This window comes from Electrophorus electricus, chromosome 4 (assembly GCF_013358815.1).
Source record: "Electrophorus electricus isolate fEleEle1 chromosome 4, fEleEle1.pri, whole genome shotgun sequence".
Lineage (NCBI taxonomy): Eukaryota > Metazoa > Chordata > Actinopteri > Gymnotiformes > Gymnotidae > Electrophorus > Electrophorus electricus.
The window spans coordinates 679,394-701,440 of record NC_049538.1 but is presented as its reverse complement, the minus strand read 5'-3'; the positions used below and the strand labels follow the sequence as shown (position 1 = coordinate 701,440).

Below are 22,047 nucleotides of genomic sequence, written 5' to 3'. Positions count from 1 at the left end.
CTGATGTTGACTGCTCCTTTGTTGACTAACAAACTCTAGTACATATTGTTTATTGCAGTTATCATCGTATGAGAGAGCGCTTTTGTTTTTTCTACTTTTAGGAATCAGCATTAATCCCTGTATTTCAACAGTATTCTATTTCATTGGTATATTGGACTCTAACCTACTGTACTGGCTAGGATGTATTCTATGAGTAAATGTTAAAGCACTCTTATAAGTTGCTCTAGATAAGAGCATCTGCTAAATGCTGTAAATGTAAATAGAAGTCACACAATTATATGCAAAGTAGATAATTGTGCGCTGTAGAGCCTCCTAATGTCATAAGTGGCTCAAACTTTGCAGGCCACTTTGCAGGCCACATTAGACTATGTGTGTCTGTAAATTTCTTTTTGTTGATGCGACATGCTGTTCTGCCTATTTAGGTATGAAAACACAAGGTTGAATATTATAAGCAAAATAGGTAATTCTGCAATGTAGAGGCTCAAACTTTGCACTTTTCCTTAGAATGAGTCATACTGGTACACCTTTGGTCAATGTGTTGCAGCCACATACAATCAAAAAGTAAACATAGGCATAGTCTGGAGAGCAAACAGAGGTCAGTAGCGAGAAAAATCAACAGTAGTAGAGAACGCTTGGTATGCATACAAGTTTGGCAATACTTTGCAAAGAGGAATCTTTAAAAGGAAGCTGTCATGGAAGGATGGCCCCCCAGCAGGAGGATCACGCTCCCTCGCTGTAGGGACCACAGTAAACACCTACCCTGCTTCCAATCACCAGCCTAGACCGCAGCATATAGGCCGCAAATCCGCATCCGCAGTGTCTACCCAACCGGTTCTATGTCCCGCTTAGACATCGCGTGGACCTTATCACCTGTGTGGGGACTGGACATCCAGGGTCGACGCGCACCATGCAACTGTTCAGTGCAAGTGGTGGCCTGCCATGCACAGGGACGTTGTCAGGTACATTTTGTTGTGTACTGACTGCGCCGGCAGCAAGACTCCATGCACTCCTCCTGCCTGTAAGATACTCCCCCTCCCCACTCCTCAGCAACCTTGGACCCACATCTTGATAGATTTTGTCACGGACCTGCCCGCCTCTGAGGGGAACACAACCATCTTGGTAATTGTGGATTGCTTCTCCAAGATGATTAGGTTCGTCCCACTAAAGGGCCTACCCATGGCCTTGGAGACATCGGACTTGCTCTTCCACCATGTCTTCAGGCAGTTTAGGCTGTCAGAGGACATTGTCTCAGACAGGGGGGCTCAGTTCACCTCAAGACTGTGGAAGGAACTGCTGGGGAAACTAAATATTACCATAAGTCTGACATCAGGTTACCATCCCCAGAATCCCCAGACCAATGGCCAAGTGGAAAGGGTAAACCAGGAGGTGGGAAAATTCCTTCGTCTGTTCTGCCAGTGATATCCAGAGACCTGGAGTGGATACCTCGCATGAGCCGAATACGCACAAAACTCCCATTGTCATGCTGGAACAGGGCTAACACCTTTTAATGTGTTTTAGGGTGCCAGCCCCCCTTTATCCCTGGAACCCACCGATGTCAGACCAGCCGTCTGTCGAGCAGTGGTGCACACGCAGTGAACAAGTTTGGCATACAAAAAAAAAGGCAGACCGAAAGCAGGGCGCGACTCCCCGCTTCAAGCCTGGACAGAAAGTGTGGGTCGCCACCAAGAATGGCTGGTTCTTACAACTCAATGGCTCACGCATATAAAGCCATCTGGATGGCACTAAGGGAGAGTCCCCATTTTCTACTGAAGCTGACTGGAGGGCACTGAGAGATTGTGCACCATCTTTCTTTAAACCACTGAGATGGCACAATAAGAGAGAGTATCCATTTACCATGAAACCGCCAGGGTGGCACTAAGAGAGAGTGTTCATTTTGACAGTCCACAAGCGATGAAGGCTAATGACAAGGAAATGACCAGACTTCTTGAACTGAGGGATTAGCTCTTGGGAGCTGGCTCGGTTAGAGAATCATAGCTTGTTGTGGGTAACCTTTCCAAATCAGGAAATTGTATATGCCACACAATGGAAATCCAGGTCTTATAATGAATAATAACATGGTATGGATGAAGTAATTAGTTTATTAAGTTTGTTTGTTGCTCCTAATGGATAATAATGATTGGATATCTTGTATAATAGCTAACCAAAGCAATCTGTTTGGTTAGATAGGCTCAGTGGTCCAAATGTATCCATGCGTCATAACCAACAGTGGTGTTTCTGCATAATTTAATAGTAACGATTTGCAAAATAACAACACAGTTTTAGTAATGCTACATATTTATTCTCTAATTTATTCGGATTGGATAGTTGAACATGAATTGTACATATATGAACATGACTTATAGATATGAACGTGGCTTATAGATACCCAGTCCTTGTATTAGATATGAGTGTTCAAAGAGCGATTCCTTTTAAAGGTTAATGTTTTGCTTCAGAATGATCAACTGTGATACATTTTTCATCATAAGATGATATGTTATACCTGAAGATAAATTATAGAAAGCCACTGTACTGAATTCAGTAATGCTTTTTCAGGATTGACTCAACTTTGGAACTGAACATTTACGTGCTGTTCCTGTGTTAATTTAAAATGTATTTGACTTTGTCTGGAGAATGTCATATATTCTGCCCTTCAAAACAACATTGAGTGACATCATATGTCTGTTTATAGACTTTACCATATAGAGTTGTGACAAATCTACATAAGTAAAACTATAAACAAGCATAAGCGATCACTCAAATAACAGCATCTTAAAAAGAGTAGCATATGATGTTCTCCAAAAAAAGCCACATTATTTACCACCCATCAGGGGTACTGGTATTTCAGGGAGCCCCTCAGGTCTGTTCTCCTCCTTTTTTAGTTACTCTTACAGCTAGGCCTGTCAGAGTCTGTTGCAGTTGTAGTTATATTATGCCTGTTGCAGTCTAATGCACATATAACTACGTGTTTTGTTTTGTTTTATTTTTCTTTCCCAAATGGATCAACTTCTTCTCCTGTCCAGTCTGATGCTGATTCCGTACTTGTGGATGGAGATCCTGCTCAGCTGTCCACATCTCATTTTGAATGAATTCCTTACCCCACAAACATGACTCAACTATCAGCTGTATTTATATAAGATATTGGCTAGATAAACTGCATGTCCAATCAAAGACATACCTAAAATGGAGCAGGACTGAGAAACCCTAAAGCTAAGGGGTTATTTAGATGCTGCACTTGTTGAGTATCCAAAATTACCCACACTCCAAAATATCCCCTCAACTACTATCCCATCAGTCTAAAGCCTTCTACCCTTCAAGTAAAATGAATCCCCACAGCCAAATATCCCCTTAAAAGCAACTACCACCACAAAGCCAATAACCCCCAACTACAACTACACAAGTGCCAGTTAGCCCTCAACCAACATTACCTTACAGAGCAAAATAACCTTCAGCAACATTTACCCCATCGGCCTAATAGCCTTCAGCTACAACCACACAACAGCTAAATGCCACTCAGCATTAAATACCGAACAACCAAATACCCCTTAATACAAGTTAACCCCCACAAACAAATGCCCCACAACAACTACCCCATCAGCCAAATTGCCCCTGAACAACTACCCCATAGCAACCACATGAAACATTATAGCAACCACATATCACCACCCCATCAATAACCTTGGATACCATAGCTACAGGTTAGCAATTACCTAGTATCAGCACAGCAACCACTTATCAACCACTTCAAACTCCATAGCAACCTAGCAACCAGTTAACAACCACCTAGTAACAAAATAGCAACATAGTAACCACAGCAATTAGCTGGGAAGGAATTACATTTAATAGGTGTATTTGCATTCTTCACTCTTTATCGTATCATAAACAATATCTGACCTGTACTAAGACGATTCTTCTAAAAGATATCATATGAACATTAAGGTATATATATACCTCATCTTTGGGGAAAAAGTACCATTGGTTAACAAGACTGGTAGTTCTGTAGCTCATCATTTACAGCTCAATAGTTCACTTGACAGAAAAAGGCTCCAAAAGAGGGTGAACAAGCCTTAGATAAATCATATTATTATTAAAATAAAACAAAAGGCCAGATGAAGGTATATTCTTAAGGCGCAGGACATCAGGATTCATGTGTGATACAGGTGTCTAATAGGATGAGCTACCTCCCATAACCAGTAACCTTTTTTGGTAGCATCACCAGTCACCGATTTCTTTCATGAATGAACTGCTTCTCATTGATACTTAGAAGCAAATGAGATGACTGAATTTAAATCTTTGCAGAAAAGAATGAACTGTTGTTTGTGTCCTCAAATAAAGCTTCATCCATTGGATGCTTTTCTAATCAAACGGTTCTGAGTGTAAATAACATTTAATATAGTTACTGAATTCATGAGAAAGTAAGTGTTGTTTCATTTTTCCCAATAATTTTATGTAAAGTGTTTACAATTACCTTGTATAACTGTTCTTGTGAATTTCAGCGGTAAATCGCTAATCTACCCGCTACAGCACAAATGCACACCAGGCATTCAGAGAGAGAGAGAGACGACCAATACTACGAGTACTTAGGTACTACGAGTGTTTAAGCTATGCTAAAATCAATAGAAATTTAATCTGATAATGTTTACAAGGTGGTTATTATTTTAAAAAACAAAACAGAAAAAACAGCACTATAACCATTAGTTGAAGTTAGCATATTCTCCACCATCGTTCTTGAAATATCAAGTCTACCTTAGAACTCAGCAGGCTACTGGACAACAGCGGGGTTTTTTTCCCTCTTTTTCATGCGGTTTGAATATACTAAAGCTATAGAGTATTGAACTTCTTGAATTCTGAGAAGGCGAGTATTTTATTAGTATGTTTGTTCTTTCGCCTATCTGATTCTCTTTCTGTCAGCTTTCGGCTGCTCTCTGTACTTTCCGCAATGGTCAGAGATATAGCAGTGCACAGTGATAAAACACTATTTTGTCTCTCTTAAATGCTCTCATTAGAAGGTTGGTAGCCTATTCCCCGCACTGGGTTATCAAAATGATAGTAATGAAAATCATGCGTGTCTGAGTGCATGGATAGTTGCATGTAAACATAATAGTTTTTAATTCATATAATATAATATAATATAATATAATATAATTAATTAATATAATATAATATAATTAATATCATTAAAAACTATTATATTTTAAATATAATAGTTTTTAATTAATATAATAGTTTTTAATGGGATGAAAACACTTAAGTTAAAATTTACAGCTGTTTATAAACTGCACAAACTGGCCCAGCTGTTAATGTGTGACCTGCAAAAACTAATCTGGCTGTTAATCAATGCGCTATTCCAAATGCTGTTGTGCTATTTTCAGGCTGGATTTGTGATATCGTGGTATCGGATCAGTTTCTTCACCCTTATCTGATTGCTGATATCCGATCCTGCATTTTTGCTGATATTTCGATACGTGATATCAGATTTCTATTACAGATCACTTACTACAAAGATTCACAAGTAATTTGGCAGAGTTTCAAGACAATATACAAACAATATAAGATGCCAAACCATTGTTCAAGTGTTTTTATGGTTAGCTGTATTATATTATGTTATTACAATGCTGTCTGTCTGGGTAATGATACAAATGGCTTTGCTTCATTGCTTAACTGTGAGGTATTGATGGTAAGTCTAATGTTCCTAGTTTGTCATTGAAAAAATGCTAATTTATTACAGTTTTAGGTAGAGAGGAGTTCTTGAGAGAGCACCTGGCGAAATGTTAAGGATACAGTAATGAGGCTTAGAGGGAATATAAGAGAGGACCTTATGAGCATCTGAGTGTCATGAGTCACATGTTGATACAGTACATTACAGGGTGTGAAGTCACACCCTTTAGGTTTGCAAATATAAATAGGGGAACATTTCAGCAACTTTGCCACACCTACATAAAGCATTTTGGCTCGCTGGGAAGGTTTCACTGAGTGGAGGAACAGATCACTACTGAAGCATCATGTGTTCTTATAAAGGTGGATCGTGGTCCTCATGGCAAGATGTTGATGAAGAAGTGAAGAATATCTGCAGTAAAGTAAGTGTCATCTATTATTATCTTTGCACTGGTTAGTTCAGTATTGTTTGTTTAATTGAGGAATTAACCAGCATAAACATCTTATTAAATAACTTAAATCGCTCCTGAGTTGTTACTTATCTGTCACAAGAAACACAAAACATATTCTTCCATATCACTGCTGCATTGGTCATAGTAATATTATAAGATCTTTAGGGTGTCATTAATATTAGTACATGCTCATTTAAATTAGCTCACTAGCACTCATGTGCACATGTAAATATGAATATTGAATACACACTAAGAAAGGGATCAAAGAATGCAGATACTCAGTATGAAAGATGAAAGTATGACGATGCCCCAGTGTAACCTGTGAGCTGACTTTGTATTCTTTTTTCTTATATTTGTTTTCAGGTAAAGCCATGTGTTGAGGAGAAGACTAGAGAAAGCTTTACAATTTTTGAGCCCCTGACATTTCGAAGCCAAGTTGTCAAAGGAATGAACTACGATATTGTGGTATGTGTATATATACTAGTCTGAGAATCCATTGTATTTTTGAGTTTGTCAGGCTTCTAAGATATCTTTTTTTTTTTTGCTTCGCCAGTTTGCACAGTAGTAATACACTATGATTCAGTTTAAATACATTAGTAGCCTGTATCTGAGCCCTTGTCATGCAATGTGTACAACTAGTATAGTGAAGATCTATGCCTAACAGTGCTTAACAGTGTTGGAAACGTATGATAAACACAATCCCATCTTAAAAGATCCAAAATACCATATATCATTACAAAGCTTACATATTCTCTAGGTAATTATTTTTAATACCTCATGTTTTTTGGTCATTGTAGTCCACTGCATGAAATTCAGAGGAAAAACATTAGAACTTTCTGTGGGAACATTTATTCTTATGATTGTCATGATGAAGAATGAAATTACATATCTTCAAACAAACCTTCAGCAGGAAAGGTCATTTGTTTGAGACAAAACAAGCAGTCTACTGTAAACAAACAAACAAAAACTCTCTTTTAGATTGTGTGTCCTGTTTAGTATTTATAATTTTCCAGGAGATAAACGTTCAGCTGAGCTAGTGTTCAATTACTGGATAATGTAATTGACATGTATCTTTAACTGTGACACTGTAGAATAATCAAGTGAAAAATCTGTTTCCTGCTGTAACGGCGAGCAGTAAGGAGGCGGACGCATGTGCGGAGAAGAGCGAGATCTATTCAGGGCAAATCCAAAATCAGAGTTGGTATAACGCTCCAGGGTCAAAGAGCCGACACGGAGAGTACGTGGATACATGGTGAACAAACCAAAACACATGAAGGCAAATGGGGGAAGCAGGCTAAAACAAGATGCAAGGAAAACTCAGGACTAGGAAACACAAAGGCTAGTACAAACCAACACAACCATACAAAATAAACACACAACCATTCAAATGAACAGGCTCAGGACAGGCGTCGTCTCTCATGCCGGGAACAGGACCATACTGGGCGGTTTGCGGGATAGCCACAGGCATTGGTGGGGTGACCCTGGACCGTTTTACTGATTCTGATTCTGGGATTTGCCCTGAATAAATCTCGGTCTTCTCCGCAAATGTGTCCGCCTCCTTACCGTTCAACGTTACACCTGTATATGTTTCAGCAACTTTTCTTTTAGAGAGGTTCTATTACATAACAGTTGCCTTCCCTACTGAAAGTTTTCTAAACTGGAAAAAATGTCTTTCAGTTTTTTAATCTCTAAATTTAAATGTCTCTCTTTCTTTCTGTCTCTCCCCCTAGTTGTATACAGGAAAGCAGACCTGTCTGCAGATGCGTGTTTGGCAAGATGTTGCACCTGTCAAACTGAATGTGATGTCAATTGCAGTTTTTCCATTGCTCACTGTCAGCATTAAAACATAAAAAGCATAAACAATAATCTGTGCATTTTCACTACAAATTATGAAAATTTGACTTTCATTTTGGCTGCCTCATAAACATATATTTTGTATCAGTTTTTCTTTATTTAACTGATCATTTGAATGATTTAACTGCATAGTTTTGTGGTTACTAGGGGAGATGCATAGAAAATCAAACGATCTGGCTGGCTTTTTGGTGCCTATGGTTTTTAGAAATAAATAAATAAAAACACTCCAACACTTTTCTCATGCAAGTGTGTTTTTATAAACTATTTTACCTAATACTACACAAATATATCATCCTACTAATATGATCCTATATAAAACTGCTTTTGACTAATCCACAAATAGGCTGAAGCAAATGAGGAGATGACTGAGGAAAGAATTAAGTGCTGTTTTTCCACCTCAAATAAAGCTTCATCCATGGGAGGCTTTTCTAATAAATGAAATCTAATATAGGCACTGAATTTATTAGGAAGCATGTGCTAGTGAGCTAATTTAAATGAGCATGTACTAATATTAATGACACCCTAAAGATCTTATAATATTACTATGACCAATGCAGCAGTGATATGGAAGAATATGTTTTGTGTTTCTTGTGACAGATAAGTAACAACTCAGGAGCGATTTAAGTTATTTAATAAGATGTTTATGCTGGTTAATTCCTCAATTAAACAAACAATACTGAACTAACCAGTGCAAAGATAATAATAGATGACACTTACTTTACTGCAGATATTCTTCACTTCTTCATCAACATCTTGCCATGAGGACCACGATCCACCTTTATAAGAACACATGATGCTTCAGTAGTGATCTGTTCCTCCACTCAGTGAAACCTTCCCAGCGAGCCAAAATGCTTTATGTAGGTGTGGCAAAGTTGCTGAAATGTTCCCCTATTTATATTTGCAAACCTAAAGTGTGTGACTTCACACCCTGTAATGTACTGTATCAACATGTGACTCATGACACTCAGATGCTCATAAGGTCCTCTCTTATATTCCCTCTAAGCCTCATTACTGTATCCTTAACATTTCGCCAGGTGCTCTCTCAAGAACTCCTCTCTACCTAAAACTGTAATAAATTAGCATTTTTTCAATGACAAACTAGGAACATTAGACTTACCATCAATACCTCACAGTTAAGCAATGAAGCAAAGCCATTTGTATCATTACCCAGACAGACAGCATTGTAATAACATAATATAATACAGCTAACCATAAAAACACTTGAACAATGGTTTGGCATCTTATATTGTTTGTATATTGTCTTGAAACTCTGCCAAATTACTTGTGAATCTTTGTAGTAAGTGATCTGTAATAGAAATCTGATATCACGTATCGAAATATCAGCAAAAATGCAGGATCGGATATCAGCAATCAGATAAGGGTGAAGAAACTGATCTGATACCACGATATCACAAATCCAGCCTGAAAATAGCACAACAGCATTTGGAATAGCGCATTGATTAACAGCCAGATTAGTTTTTGCAGGTCACACATTAACAGCTGGGCCAGTTTGTGCAGTTTATAAACAGCTGTAAATTTTAACTTAAGTGTTTTCATCCCATTAAAAACTATTATATTAATTAAAAACTATTATATTTAAAATATAATAGTTTTTAATGATATTAATTATATTATATTATATTAATTAATTATATTATATTATATTATATTATATTATATTATATGAATTAAAAACTATTATGTTTACATGCAACTATCCATGCACTCAGACACGCATGATTTTCATTACTATCATTTTGATAACCCAGTGCGGGGAATAGGCTACCAACCTTCTAATGAGAGCATTTAAGAGAGACAAAATAGTGTTTTATCACTGTGCACTGCTATATCTCTGACCATTGCGGAAAGTACAGAGAGCAGCCGAAAGCTGACAGAAAGAGAATCAGATAGGCGAAAGAACAAACATACTAATAAAATACTCGCCTTCTCAGAATTCAAGAAGTTCAATACTCTATAGCTTTAGTATATTCAAACCGCATGAAAAAGAGGGAAAAAAACCCCGCTGTTGTCCAGTAGCCTGCTGAGTTCTAAGGTAGACTTGATATTTCAAGAACGATGGTGGAGAATATGCTAACTTCAACTAATGGTTATAGTGCTGTTTTTTCTGTTTTGTTTTTTAAAATAATAACCACCTTGTAAACATTATCAGATTAAATTTCTATTGATTTTAGCATAGCTTAAACACTCGTAGTACCTAAGTACTCGTAGTATTGGTCGTCTCTCTCTCTCTCTGAATGCCTGGTGTGCATTTGTGCTGTAGCGGGTAGATTAGCGATTTACCGCTGAAATTCACAAGAACAGTTATACAAGGTAATTGTAAACACTTTACATAAAATTATTGGGAAAAATGAAACAACACTTACTTTCTCATGAATTCAGTAACTATATTAAATGTTATTTACACTCAGAACCGTTTGATTAGAAAAGCATCCAATGGATGAAGCTTTATTTGAGGACACAAACAACAGTTCATTCTTTTCTGCAAAGATTTAAATTCAGTCATCTCATTTGCTTCTAAGTATCAATGAGAAGCAGTTCATTCATGAAAGAAATCGGTGACTGGTGATGCTACCAAAAAAGGTTACTGGTTATGGGAGGTAGCTCATCCTATTAGACACCTGTATCACACATGAATCCTGATGTCCTGCGCCTTAAGAATATACCTTCATCTGGCCTTTTGTTTTATTTTAATAATAATATGATTTATCTAAGGCTTGTTCACCCTCTTTTGGAGCCTTTTTCTGTCAAGTGAACTATTGAGCTGTAAATGATGAGCTACAGAACTACCAGTCTTGTTAACCAATGGTACTTTTTCCCCAAAGATGAGGTATATATATACCTTAATGTTCATATGATATCTTTTAGAAGAATCGTCTTAGTACAGGTCAGATATTGTTTATGATACGATAAAGAGTGAAGAATGCAAATACACCTATTAAATGTAATTCCTTCCCAGCTAATTGCTGTGGTTACTATGTTGCTATTTTGTTACTAGGTGGTTGTTAACTGGTTGCTAGGTTGCTATGGAGTTTGAAGTGGTTGATAAGTGGTTGCTGTGCTGATACTAGGTAATTGCTAACCTGTAGCTATGGTATCCAAGGTTATTGATGGGGTGGTGATATGTGGTTGCTATAATGTTTCATGTGGTTGCTATGGGGTAGTTGTTCAGGGGCAATTTGGCTGATGGGGTAGTTGTTGTGGGGCATTTGTTTGTGGGGGTTAACTTGTATTAAGGGGTATTTGGTTGTTCGGTATTTAATGCTGAGTGGCATTTAGCTGTTGTGTGGTTGTAGCTGAAGGCTATTAGGCCGATGGGGTAAATGTTGCTGAAGGTTATTTTGCTCTGTAAGGTAATGTTGGTTGAGGGCTAACTGGCACTTGTGTAGTTGTAGTTGGGGGTTATTGGCTTTGTGGTGGTAGTTGCTTTTAAGGGGATATTTGGCTGTGGGGATTCATTTTACTTGAAGGGTAGAAGGCTTTAGACTGATGGGATAGTAGTTGAGGGGATATTTTGGAGTGTGGGTAATTTTGGATACTCAACAAGTGCAGCATCTAAATAACCCCTTAGCTTTAGGGTTTCTCAGTCCTGCTCCATTTTAGGTATGTCTTTGATTGGACATGCAGTTTATCTAGCCAATATCTTATATAAATACAGCTGATAGTTGAGTCATGTTTGTGGGGTAAGGAATTCATTCAAAATGAGATGTGGACAGCTGAGCAGGATCTCCATCCACAAGTATGGAATCAGCATCAGACTGGACAGGAGAAGAAGTTGATCCATTTGGGAAAGAAAAATAAAACAAAACAAAACACGTAGTTATATGTGCATTAGACTGCAACAGGCATAATATAACTACAACTGCAACAGACTCTGACAGGCCTAGCTGTAAGAGTAACTAAAAAAGGAGGAGAACAGACCTGAGGGGCTCCCTGAAATACCAGTACCCCTGATGGGTGGTAAATAATGTGGCTTTTTTTGGAGAACATCATATGCTACTCTTTTTAAGATGCTGTTATTTGAGTGATCGCTTATGCTTGTTTATAGTTTTACTTATGTAGATTTGTCACAACTCTATATGGTAAAGTCTATAAACAGACATATGATGTCACTCAATGTTGTTTTGAAGGGCAGAATATATGACATTCTCCAGACAAAGTCAAATACATTTTAAATTAACACAGGAACAGCACGTAAATGTTCAGTTCCAAAGTTGAGTCAATCCTGAAAAAGCATTACTGAATTCAGTACAGTGGCTTTCTATAATTTATCTTCAGGTATAACATATCATCTTATGATGAAAAATGTATCACAGTTGATCATTCTGAAGCAAAACATTAACCTTTAAAAGGAATCGCTCTTTGAACACTCATATCTAATACAAGGACTGGGTATCTATAAGCCACGTTCATATCTATAAGTCATGTTCATATATGTACAATTCATGTTCAACTATCCAATCCGAATAAATTAGAGAATAAATATGTAGCATTACTAAAACTGTGTTGTTATTTTGCAAATCGTTACTATTAAATTATGCAGAAACACCACTGTTGGTTATGACGCATGGATACATTTGGACCACTGAGCCTATCTAACCAAACAGATTGCTTTGGTTAGCTATTATACAAGATATCCAATCATTATTATCCATTAGGAGCAACAAACAAACTTAATAAACTAATTACTTCATCCATACCATGTTATTATTCATTATAAGACCTGGATTTCCATTGTGTGGCATATACAATTTCCTGATTTGGAAAGGTTACCCACAACAAGCTATGATTCTCTAACCGAGCCAGCTCCCAAGAGCTAATCCCTCAGTTCAAGAAGTCTGGTCATTTCCTTGTCATTAGCCTTCATCGCTTGTGGACTGTCAAAATGAACACTCTCTCTTAGTGCCACCCTGGCGGTTTCATGGTAAATGGATACTCTCTCTTATTGTGCCATCTCAGTGGTTTAAAGAAAGATGGTGCACAATCTCTCAGTGCCCTCCAGTCAGCTTCAGTAGAAAATGGGGACTCTCCCTTAGTGCCATCCAGATGGCTTTATATGCGTGAGCCATTGAGTTGTAAGAACCAGCCATTCTTGGTGGCGACCCACACTTTCTGTCCAGGCTTGAAGCGGGGAGTCGCGCCCTGCTTTCGGTCTGCCTTTTTTTTGTATGCCAAACTTGTTCACTGCGTGTGCACCACTGCTCGACAGACGGCTGGTCTGACATCGGTGGGTTCCAGGGATAAAGGGGGGCTGGCACCCTAAAACACATTAAAAGGTGTTAGCCCTGTTCCAGCATGACAATGGGAGTTTTGTGCGTATTCGGCTCATGCGAGGTATCCACTCCAGGTCTCTGGATATCACTGGCAGAACAGACGAAGGAATTTTCCCACCTCCTGGTTTACCCTTTCCACTTGGCCATTGGTCTGGGGATTCTGGGGATGGTAACCTGATGTCAGACTTATGGTAATATTTAGTTTCCCCAGCAGTTCCTTCCACAGTCTTGAGGTGAACTGAGCCCCCCTGTCTGAGACAATGTCCTCTGACAGCCTAAACTGCCTGAAGACATGGTGGAAGAGCAAGTCCGATGTCTCCAAGGCCATGGGTAGGCCCTTTAGTGGGACGAACCTAATCATCTTGGAGAAGCAATCCACAATTACCAAGATGGTTGTGTTCCCCTCAGAGGCGGGCAGGTCCGTGACAAAATCTATCAAGATGTGGGTCCAAGGTTGCTGAGGAGTGGGGAGGGGGAGTATCTTACAGGCAGGAGGAGTGCATGGAGTCTTGCTGCCGGCGCAGTCAGTACACAACAAAATGTACCTGACAACGTCCCTGTGCATGGCAGGCCACCACTTGCACTGAACAGTTGCATGGTGCGCGTCGACCCTGGATGTCCAGTCCCCACACAGGTGATAAGGTCCACGCGATGTCTAAGCGGGACATAGAACCGGTTGGGTAGACACTGCGGATGCGGATTTGCGGCCTATATGCTGCGGTCTAGGCTGGTGATTGGAAGCAGGGTAGGTGTTTACTGTGGTCCCTACAGCGAGGGAGCGTGATCCTCCTGCTGGGGGGCCATCCTTCCATGACAGCTTCCTTTTAAAGATTCCTCTTTGCAAAGTATTGCCAAACTTGTATGCATACCAAGCGTTCTCTACTACTGTTGATTTTTCTCGCTACTGACCTCTGTTTGCTCTCCAGACTATGCCTATGTTTACTTTTTGATTGTATGTGGCTGCAACACATTGACCAAAGGTGTACCAGTATGACTCATTCTAAGGAAAAGTGCAAAGTTTGAGCCTCTACATTGCAGAATTACCTATTTTGCTTATAATATTCAACCTTGTGTTTTCATACCTAAATAGGCAGAACAGCATGTCGCATCAACAAAAAGAAATTTACAGACACACATAGTCTAATGTGGCCTGCAAAGTGGCCTGCAAAGTTTGAGCCACTTATGACATTAGGAGGCTCTACAGCGCACAATTATCTACTTTGCATATAATTGTGTGACTTCTATTTACATTTACAGCATTTAGCAGATGCTCTTATCTAGAGCAACTTATAAGAGTGCTTTAACATTTACTCATAGAATACATCCTAGCCAGTACAGTAGGTTAGAGTCCAATATACCAATGAAATAGAATACTGTTGAAATACAGGGATTAATGCTGATTCCTAAAAGTAGAAAAAACAAAAGCGCTCTCTCATACGATGATAACTGCAATAAACAATATGTACTAGAGTTTGTTAGTCAACAAAGGAGCAGTCAACATCAGTACAATAAACAATACCCTACAATAAGTACTAGCTTCAGTTAGTCAACAAGGAGCAGGGTCAGTGGTCATTTAAATATTCCACAAATAGATGGGTCTTCAGTCTGTGTTCGAAGATTGCAAGGGTCTCTTCTGTTCAGACAGCAAGCGAAAGTTCGTGCCACCATCTAGGAGCCAGGACGGAGAATAGTTTTGATGCTTGTCTTCCATGAGACTTAAAGCATGGTATTTCAAGCCAAGCTATACTTGAGGTTCGACGTACTCGTGGCATGGATTGGGGTTTGACCATTTGACATCATGTATGTAGGGGCTGGTCCATTTTTTGGCTTTGTAGACAAGCATCAAGGTTTTAAATCTGATGTGGGCAGCTACTGGAAACCAATGAAGGGAGCACAGCAGTGGGGTGATGTGAACTCTGGAAGATTGAAGCCGAGTCGTACTGTTGCATTATGGACAAGTTGTAGAGGTCTGACGGCTCTTAGAGGAAGACCAGCAATTAGCAAGATGTACTAGTCTAGCTTTGAGATTACAAATCTCAAAATGAACAAATGTAAGGAAATGTAATTCAAATAAACAGAAATTTAAAGACATACATGAAATGATAGTCTAATGTTGCCTGCAAAGTTTGAGCCACTCATGACATCAGGAGGCTGCACAATTACCTGCTCCTATTCTCCCAGACCTCTTTGCAAAGTATTGCCAAACTTACCAAGCATTCTCTTCTACTGTTGATTTTTCTGGCTACTGACCTCTGTTTCCTCCCCAGACTACACCTCACTCCTAGAGCTTCGGTTCACTCTGGACTCTGCCTACCAGTTCTGACCCCTGGATTTGACTGACTACTCTATGCATCGTGATCACCTGGTTAGTAATGGCAATCCTACAAACCCCTCATTCAGTCCCTATCTGTATTGTGAACCCATTATAATCAAAAATCCACCTTCCAATGGGTGGTCATATCATTTTTCCTCACACTCTAGGATTTCTAGGATTGTGCCCTTCTGGACAGAGACTGATGATTTCATTGCTGTGATCTGTTTGAGTCACACCTCCATCTTAGGGGTCACAGCTCTTCTCACCTGTGGGATGACCTTGGTGTTAACCTTCCACAATCTCTCTTTTCTCTCTCTACATGTACTCTATTCTCTCTACATTTTCTTTTAGTCATTGGCATATTTTTTTCAACTTCTCATATTCCTTCCTTTAGATGTTTCCATAATTTGGGACTGCCATATCTATTACCACTGCTGTTTTCTGCATCTTGTACACAATCACAATGTCAGTGACTGCGTCCCTACTGACCTATTTAGTCCTGGGGGAGAGCAGTTAATATGTCCCCCATAACAAACATTTTGCTTGTGAAATGTAGAATAATAATCAGAATAATTTTATATTACATACTTGCAGAGGTATGTACATGATGAATCCCTGTAATGGGGAAGAAAAATATGCCTGAATTTGTTATGAAACAGAGTACATCTTTCCAGTAAACCTGACAAGACCCCCTTTTCCCAAACATGCTGCGAAGCCAGGCAAAGCCTGTTTCTCCAGTGTCTCTGGGTGTTTGAATCTTCTGTTTCATATACTCGATGACTGAAGTATGGTTGTTGTGATTGTCTGGAATAAAGAAACAACACAAAGTCTTGAGAAGTCTTGAGAAGTTTGCAAACACCACCCTTCTCAGCAAGTAGAATATCTAACACAAGCCCATGTTGTATTACTGTGATGTGCATAGCACTTAATTCATCATTCAGCAGTGTTAGGGCTGATTCTGTCTCATTTGCTAGAGCTAATACCTACCATGCTAGTCCATTCATTTTATTAAGCAGGGCCATGGTTCCACCATCAGGCAACAAGGACCACCCTGTCGCCGCCCATGGCCCTGTCCAAGGAGCCCAGAGGTGGTGACCCTGATACCATGCAGGCATTTCACTTGTAAGAAACCTCTTAGATCTGTGTGTAGTACCAACCCCCAGGGGTGCATTTTCAATAAATAGGTGGTGAGATGGCACAACAACACTGGATAGCAGCAACCGTACCAGGTCTGAGGCAAGTCATGATATGCATGTCTCCCACTAGTTGAAATGAGCGAGATGTTACAAATAAACTGAATGGTAACATTATTGACATTGGCTCGACACTCGCTTGTAGTACTGTTTAACACCCCTGAGGTTGTAAATTTTGACACTCCCACATGGGCTTAGATGATTGCTTGGACGGGTCCGTACAAGTGACGACATCTGCCCAATAGGGACAACTGCCTTTGCAGGCATACTTATAATTGGCTATTTGTCCTGAAACCGAGGGCACTCTAAACTCATTCCCTGCCCAAACATCACAGTAAAACTGGGCCTGCTGCCCCTCCTGAAATATAATGTGTCAAGTTATTAGCAGCATGAGGCATAGGGTTAGGAATTAGAATGACTGAGTTCTATGGCCAGGGAGCCATTGTCATGTGTCATACTATATATCAGTAGAAATTTAACTCCACCTGGGTAACACACCTGACAATAATGCCTATGAGCAAAGATTTGACACAATGGTTTTGCAGGAGGCAAAATCTAGGCATAGCCTGTTTAGGATAGAACCTTTTATTGGTGCCCAGAGTGCAGGTATATCAAATCTTCTCTCTTCCCACCGGGGCTTAGTGGTACTTGAAGCTAGTTGGTAACAAGTATGCCCTTATCTACTGGTCTGACTGACTCCGTTCTTCTGATTCAGATTGTTCAGTTGATTCAGGAACTCTCCTACAGTGACTGGCATGGCCCCCTGTGGTTCTTCCAGTTGTCTGCACTGCTGTGTGTGTAGTAAAATTTTGAGTGGTCCGGTCCACCTAGATTTGTTCCATCTCATTTTTCTGAAGTCCTTGATCACCACCCAGTCTCCGGTCATGTAGGGGTCCTGCTGCTGGAGCCGGTAGCGCTGCTTTCACCTGCTTGTGAATAGATTCAAGAGCACAGGACAGGGTTGCGCAATAGTTCAGCATAGCGTCATCACACATGGGTAGGTCAGATATTCCAGTGTTGTGTTGTCATCTGAACAAAATTTCACATGGGCTTGGTCTGTGTTTTGGGCTAATCTGGAGTCACTTGCATGAGTACTACAGGGAGGACCTTAGTCCATCGTATCCCCATTTTTGCATGTGCCTTGCTCAATTTATTCTTCAAGGAGCCATTTTCCCTCTCTAGTGCTCCTACACTAGCTGGGTGTTAAACACAATGCTGTTTTAGATCTATTCCAAAGAATTTTCCCACCATTTTCAATGCTTCACTTACAAAGGGTGTACCATTGTCACTAGATATCTTATTAGGTATACCCCATCTTGGAATTATATCTCTCAGAAGTGCTTTTGCAACAGCATCAGAGTCTTGCTTTGCCATTGGGAAAACATCAATCCATTTGGAGAACATATTGACTATTACCAGACAATATTTCTTTTGCTCACTAGATGTCAGTTCTATAAAGTCCATTTATAAATGGTCAAATGTCTTGTCTGGTATAGGGTGTGCTACCTGTTCCACTCTAAAACCACATCCTGTGTTGTGTTGTGCACAAATAACACATTGTTTGCAAATGTTTTGAGAGTAATTAGAAAAACCCTTAGTGAGCCATATTTTGTTTACTTTGGCTACCATCCCCCCTTGTGACATGTGCTTTACCATGAGTCAACTTAGTGAAGAATGGAAACATGCATTTGGGTGAGCATGGACATCCGCAGACATGTCCACATTATGTTTAAGGATACATCTGGACTTCTTCCAGAGTGTTTTTTCATCCGCTGTGACTCTCGCTTGGAGTTCTGTTAGCTGTAAGGGAGGGGTCACAAGAAACAGTTTCTTCTTCATTAAAACTGCATTCTTGGCTGCTGCATCTGCTTGTGCATTACCTAGGGGAACTGGATCAGAATTGTTAGTATGAGCTGAACATTTACATTCTGCAATTTCTTTAGGTAGTTGGATGGCTTCCAAGAGGTCAGACATGAGCTGTTGATGGGCTATTGGAGTGCCTGAGCTTGTGAGAAATTGGCAGTGTTTCCAGATGGCACCAAAATCGTGAGTTATGCCAAAGGCATATCTGCTGTCAGTGTATATGGTGGCTGAGTGATCCTTAGCTATTTTAGATGCTTCTATTAGTGCATGCAACTCAGCTTCTTGTGAAGCGAGATCTGATGAGAGAGGTGCTGATTTCAACACCTTGTGATCTGTGACTACTGCATAGCCCACATTGTTTTTACTAGTGTCTGGATCTCTGGATGCTGACCCTTCTACATACAAATCACATCAGGGATCTGGAGGGGTTCATCCTTCAGATCATTCCTAGGAGAGCATAAGCGGTTAGTTAATGAGACACAGTCATTGGGCTCCCCATCATCCTCTGTTGGAAGTAATGTAGCAGGGCTAAGTACAGTACAGCGCTTCACTGTGATGTTAGGCATGTCCAGTAAGACTGTATTGTATATAAGCCACCTCTTTGTCAACAAGTGTGATGTATTTCGTTCCAGCAGAAGCAGAGAGATGGCCTGAGGAACTAAGAGAGTCAAGTCATAATATCCTACAGTATCTCTGGAGGCTGCCACTGCCTTTTCTGCTGTGGCCACTGCTCTGAGGCACACCAGAAGACAAGCTGCTCCCGGGTCCAAATTGCTTGAAAAGTAGGCCACTGCTCTCAACCTGTGTTTCTGCAAAAGAACAGAAGTCATACAAATTTTTTTTTCATCAACAGTTTGTACAAATGGATTACAAGGATCAGGTAAGCCTAACATAGGAGTTCTCTGTAGAGTTTCTTTTAGTTCTTCAAAAGCTTTACTTGCTTTCTCGGACCAGGTGACTTGTGAGGATGCGCTGAGTAAAGTGCCATGCACCATCTCTTTAATAGGAGCTTCCAGGATGGAGTAGTTAGGAATGAAAGTCCTGCAGTAAGAACACATGCCCAAGAAAGATAGTACTTGTTTTACCTGTGACAGGCTTGAGAATCTTTTGAATAGCTGACACACTTTTGCCTTCCCCCATGATGTCATGACCTAAAAATGTACGTCTTATTCTACAAACTGCAGTCTGGATAGGGTAACTTTGTGGCCCACTTTAGCAAGGTGTTGCAACAATGCCACAGTATCATCTTCACACTGTTCTTTTGTGGGAGAACAGATCATGAGGTCGTCGACGTATTGGAGGAGGGCTGACAGTGGCATCAGTTTCAAGGGGCTCAAACAGTCTCTGAACATTTGGTTATAAATGATTGGGGATTCACAATACCCCTGGGACAGTCATGTAAAGGTGTATGGCTTCCCATCATACATGAATGCAAACCAGCACTGGCTGTCTTTGTGAACTGGGACGCTGCATTTAGCTAGCTCCACCTCAGAAAACCACTTGCTATCAGCAGGGACCTGCCCTAAAATCATGTATGGGTTTGGAATGTCAAGTGCTCTTGGAATTACAGCTGCATTGACTGCTTGCAAGTCTTGTACAAACCTCCATTCTTCTGGTTGTTGTGGTTTTCTAGCTTTCTTTACAGGGAAGATAGGTGTACACACCGGCGAGTCTGGACAAGGGACAATTACTCTGGCTTTCACCAGTGAGATAAACATGGGTCTAATGCCTTCAATGGCCTCTGTCTTCAGTGGATACTGGGTTTGTCTTGGCCTAAAATCAGATTTTGTTGTAATCACCACTGAGTCTACTCCTTTAATTAAGCCCACATCATGTTTTCCTTGTGCCCACACTGATTCTGGAACTTCTTGGAGTCTGGGATGAATTTCAGCTGGCATGGTTAATTCTGAAACAGAAACAAATAGTTCTATGCTGCACTTGTCACAAGAGGTTAGTACAATGCTGCACTTAACATGTACACATGAGGCATGACCTTGTTTAAAGGCCCCCAGAGATGCATTATACAAGAAGGAGGGGTCTTTTGTGGGGACCCAACCACTTCTTGTGTTTGAGCATTTCAGAACCCAATGGCCTACATCCTTCTAGTCCCTATCAGAGGACTTAGTCAGAGAAATGTGGGGTTTGCAGCCCATTATATTAAAAAAATAAATAAATAAAAATAATCAGCTTGACAACAGCCATGATGATGGATGTTTTTGTTAGCTAAAAGTAGCCTTAATGGCACCGCATCCCCTGGTCAGCCGTCAGTGCATCTAGTTAGCTGAACTTGTATGACACAGTAATGAGCAGAGCAGAATGTGGTTGTCAGATTCAATCGTTCTCTAATGTGGGAGTCTTTAAACAAACGTCTTTCATACTTCTCATCCTGCACCTCACGGAAGTGTGTGGTGCAGTGCAGGCAGTCTGCAAACATGTAATCAGTGTTGTACGGTGATGTATGGCTGCGGGCAGTGATAAGCATTTCTTCACACACACACGCGAGTTATCTTATCGGGGCAGAGCTTCCAAACATACACATATAGGGGTTCCCCTGGGTTATACATTACTCCATGAGGCTCCCCTGTGGTGACTGTAATACATTCTGGGGAAGAAGAAAGAGTTAGGTGCAATCAGGTCATGCCCCAATAAATTGACAATGTTTAGATATTAGAAAGGAGTGGGTAGTGTGCGTCCCACTCTCAGTTTGACACTGCAAACTTTCAGTTTTGTGGTTGAATGACCCATGACACCCACTGTCTGAATTGTTTTATTAGTGAGACCTGGTACTTTCTTCAACGCCCCCTGTTGTATGACTGAATGTCCTGCCGCTGAGTCTGCTAAAAATGTCAACAATTCCCCATCAATAGTTAATGGTATGCGCGATAATTGGTTATAGGGTGTACAGGCATAACAAACAATAGGATATTTCTGATGGTTTAACTCCATTATTATCAACCTTTCCTTCTTTGGGCATTTGGGGCTTGTCTTTCTGTTCTACGTTTGTGCGCTTTGTGGTGTGTATCATGACTAATGTGAGCTAACTGATTTTACTGGTGTTGTGTGTTACCTCCCCTGCTCCCAGTGGAGGGCCCCTCACTGCCCTCCACCCATCAGTCTGCTTGATCTTGTCTGGAGACTTGGCTGTTTCTTCCTCTTTCCTGGCACAGCTTTTAAGTGTCCAAAGCTCCCGCAGGTAAAACAGGCCCCTCTCTGTCCCCTGACTCATATCCTCCTCTCCCCCTACCTCTGCCTCTTCCTCTTGACCTTGTGAATCGGCTCTCATGGGACTGCTTGGCATGGACCTTTCATTATGCCTCGTCTCCTCCGCATGATAAGCTGTCCCAGAGTATGAATGTGGCGGGGAGAGTAGGGGTGATCTTTGCAGTTGAGAGGTAGATCTGACATGCCTGATGTGTAAGGGGGAGGTT

General features: G+C 40.4%; 1 protein-coding gene and 1 pseudogene across 1 annotated transcript; both read left to right on the top strand.

The window, feature by feature from the left end:
- The window catches only part of LOC118241141, an 86,006-nt pseudogene that overhangs the window by 42,452 nt on the left and 21,507 nt on the right, over positions 1–22,047 (top strand).
- Positions 5,963–8,130, top strand: LOC118241172 (stefin-C-like). Its single transcript, XM_035525276.1, has 3 exons — positions 5,963–6,074; positions 6,468–6,569; positions 7,835–8,130. Exons 1-3 carry the CDS (start codon positions 6,000–6,002, stop codon positions 7,952–7,954), a joined length of 297 nt encoding a protein of 98 aa, XP_035381169.1. The 5' UTR covers positions 5,963–5,999; the 3' UTR covers positions 7,955–8,130.

Excerpts from the sequence above, each read along its gene's own strand:
- LOC118241172 (XM_035525276.1), top strand. The coding sequence starts at position 6,000 with ATGTGTTCTTATAAAGGTGGATCGTGGTCCTCATGGCAAGATGTTGAT. Across the intron at positions 6,075-6,467 it reads TGAAGAATATCTGCAGTAAA|GTAAAGCCATGTGTTGAGGA; the intron begins GTAAGTGTCATC and ends ATTTGTTTTCAG. Across the intron at positions 6,570-7,834 it reads GAATGAACTACGATATTGTG|TTGTATACAGGAAAGCAGAC; the intron begins GTATGTGTATAT and ends CTCTCCCCCTAG.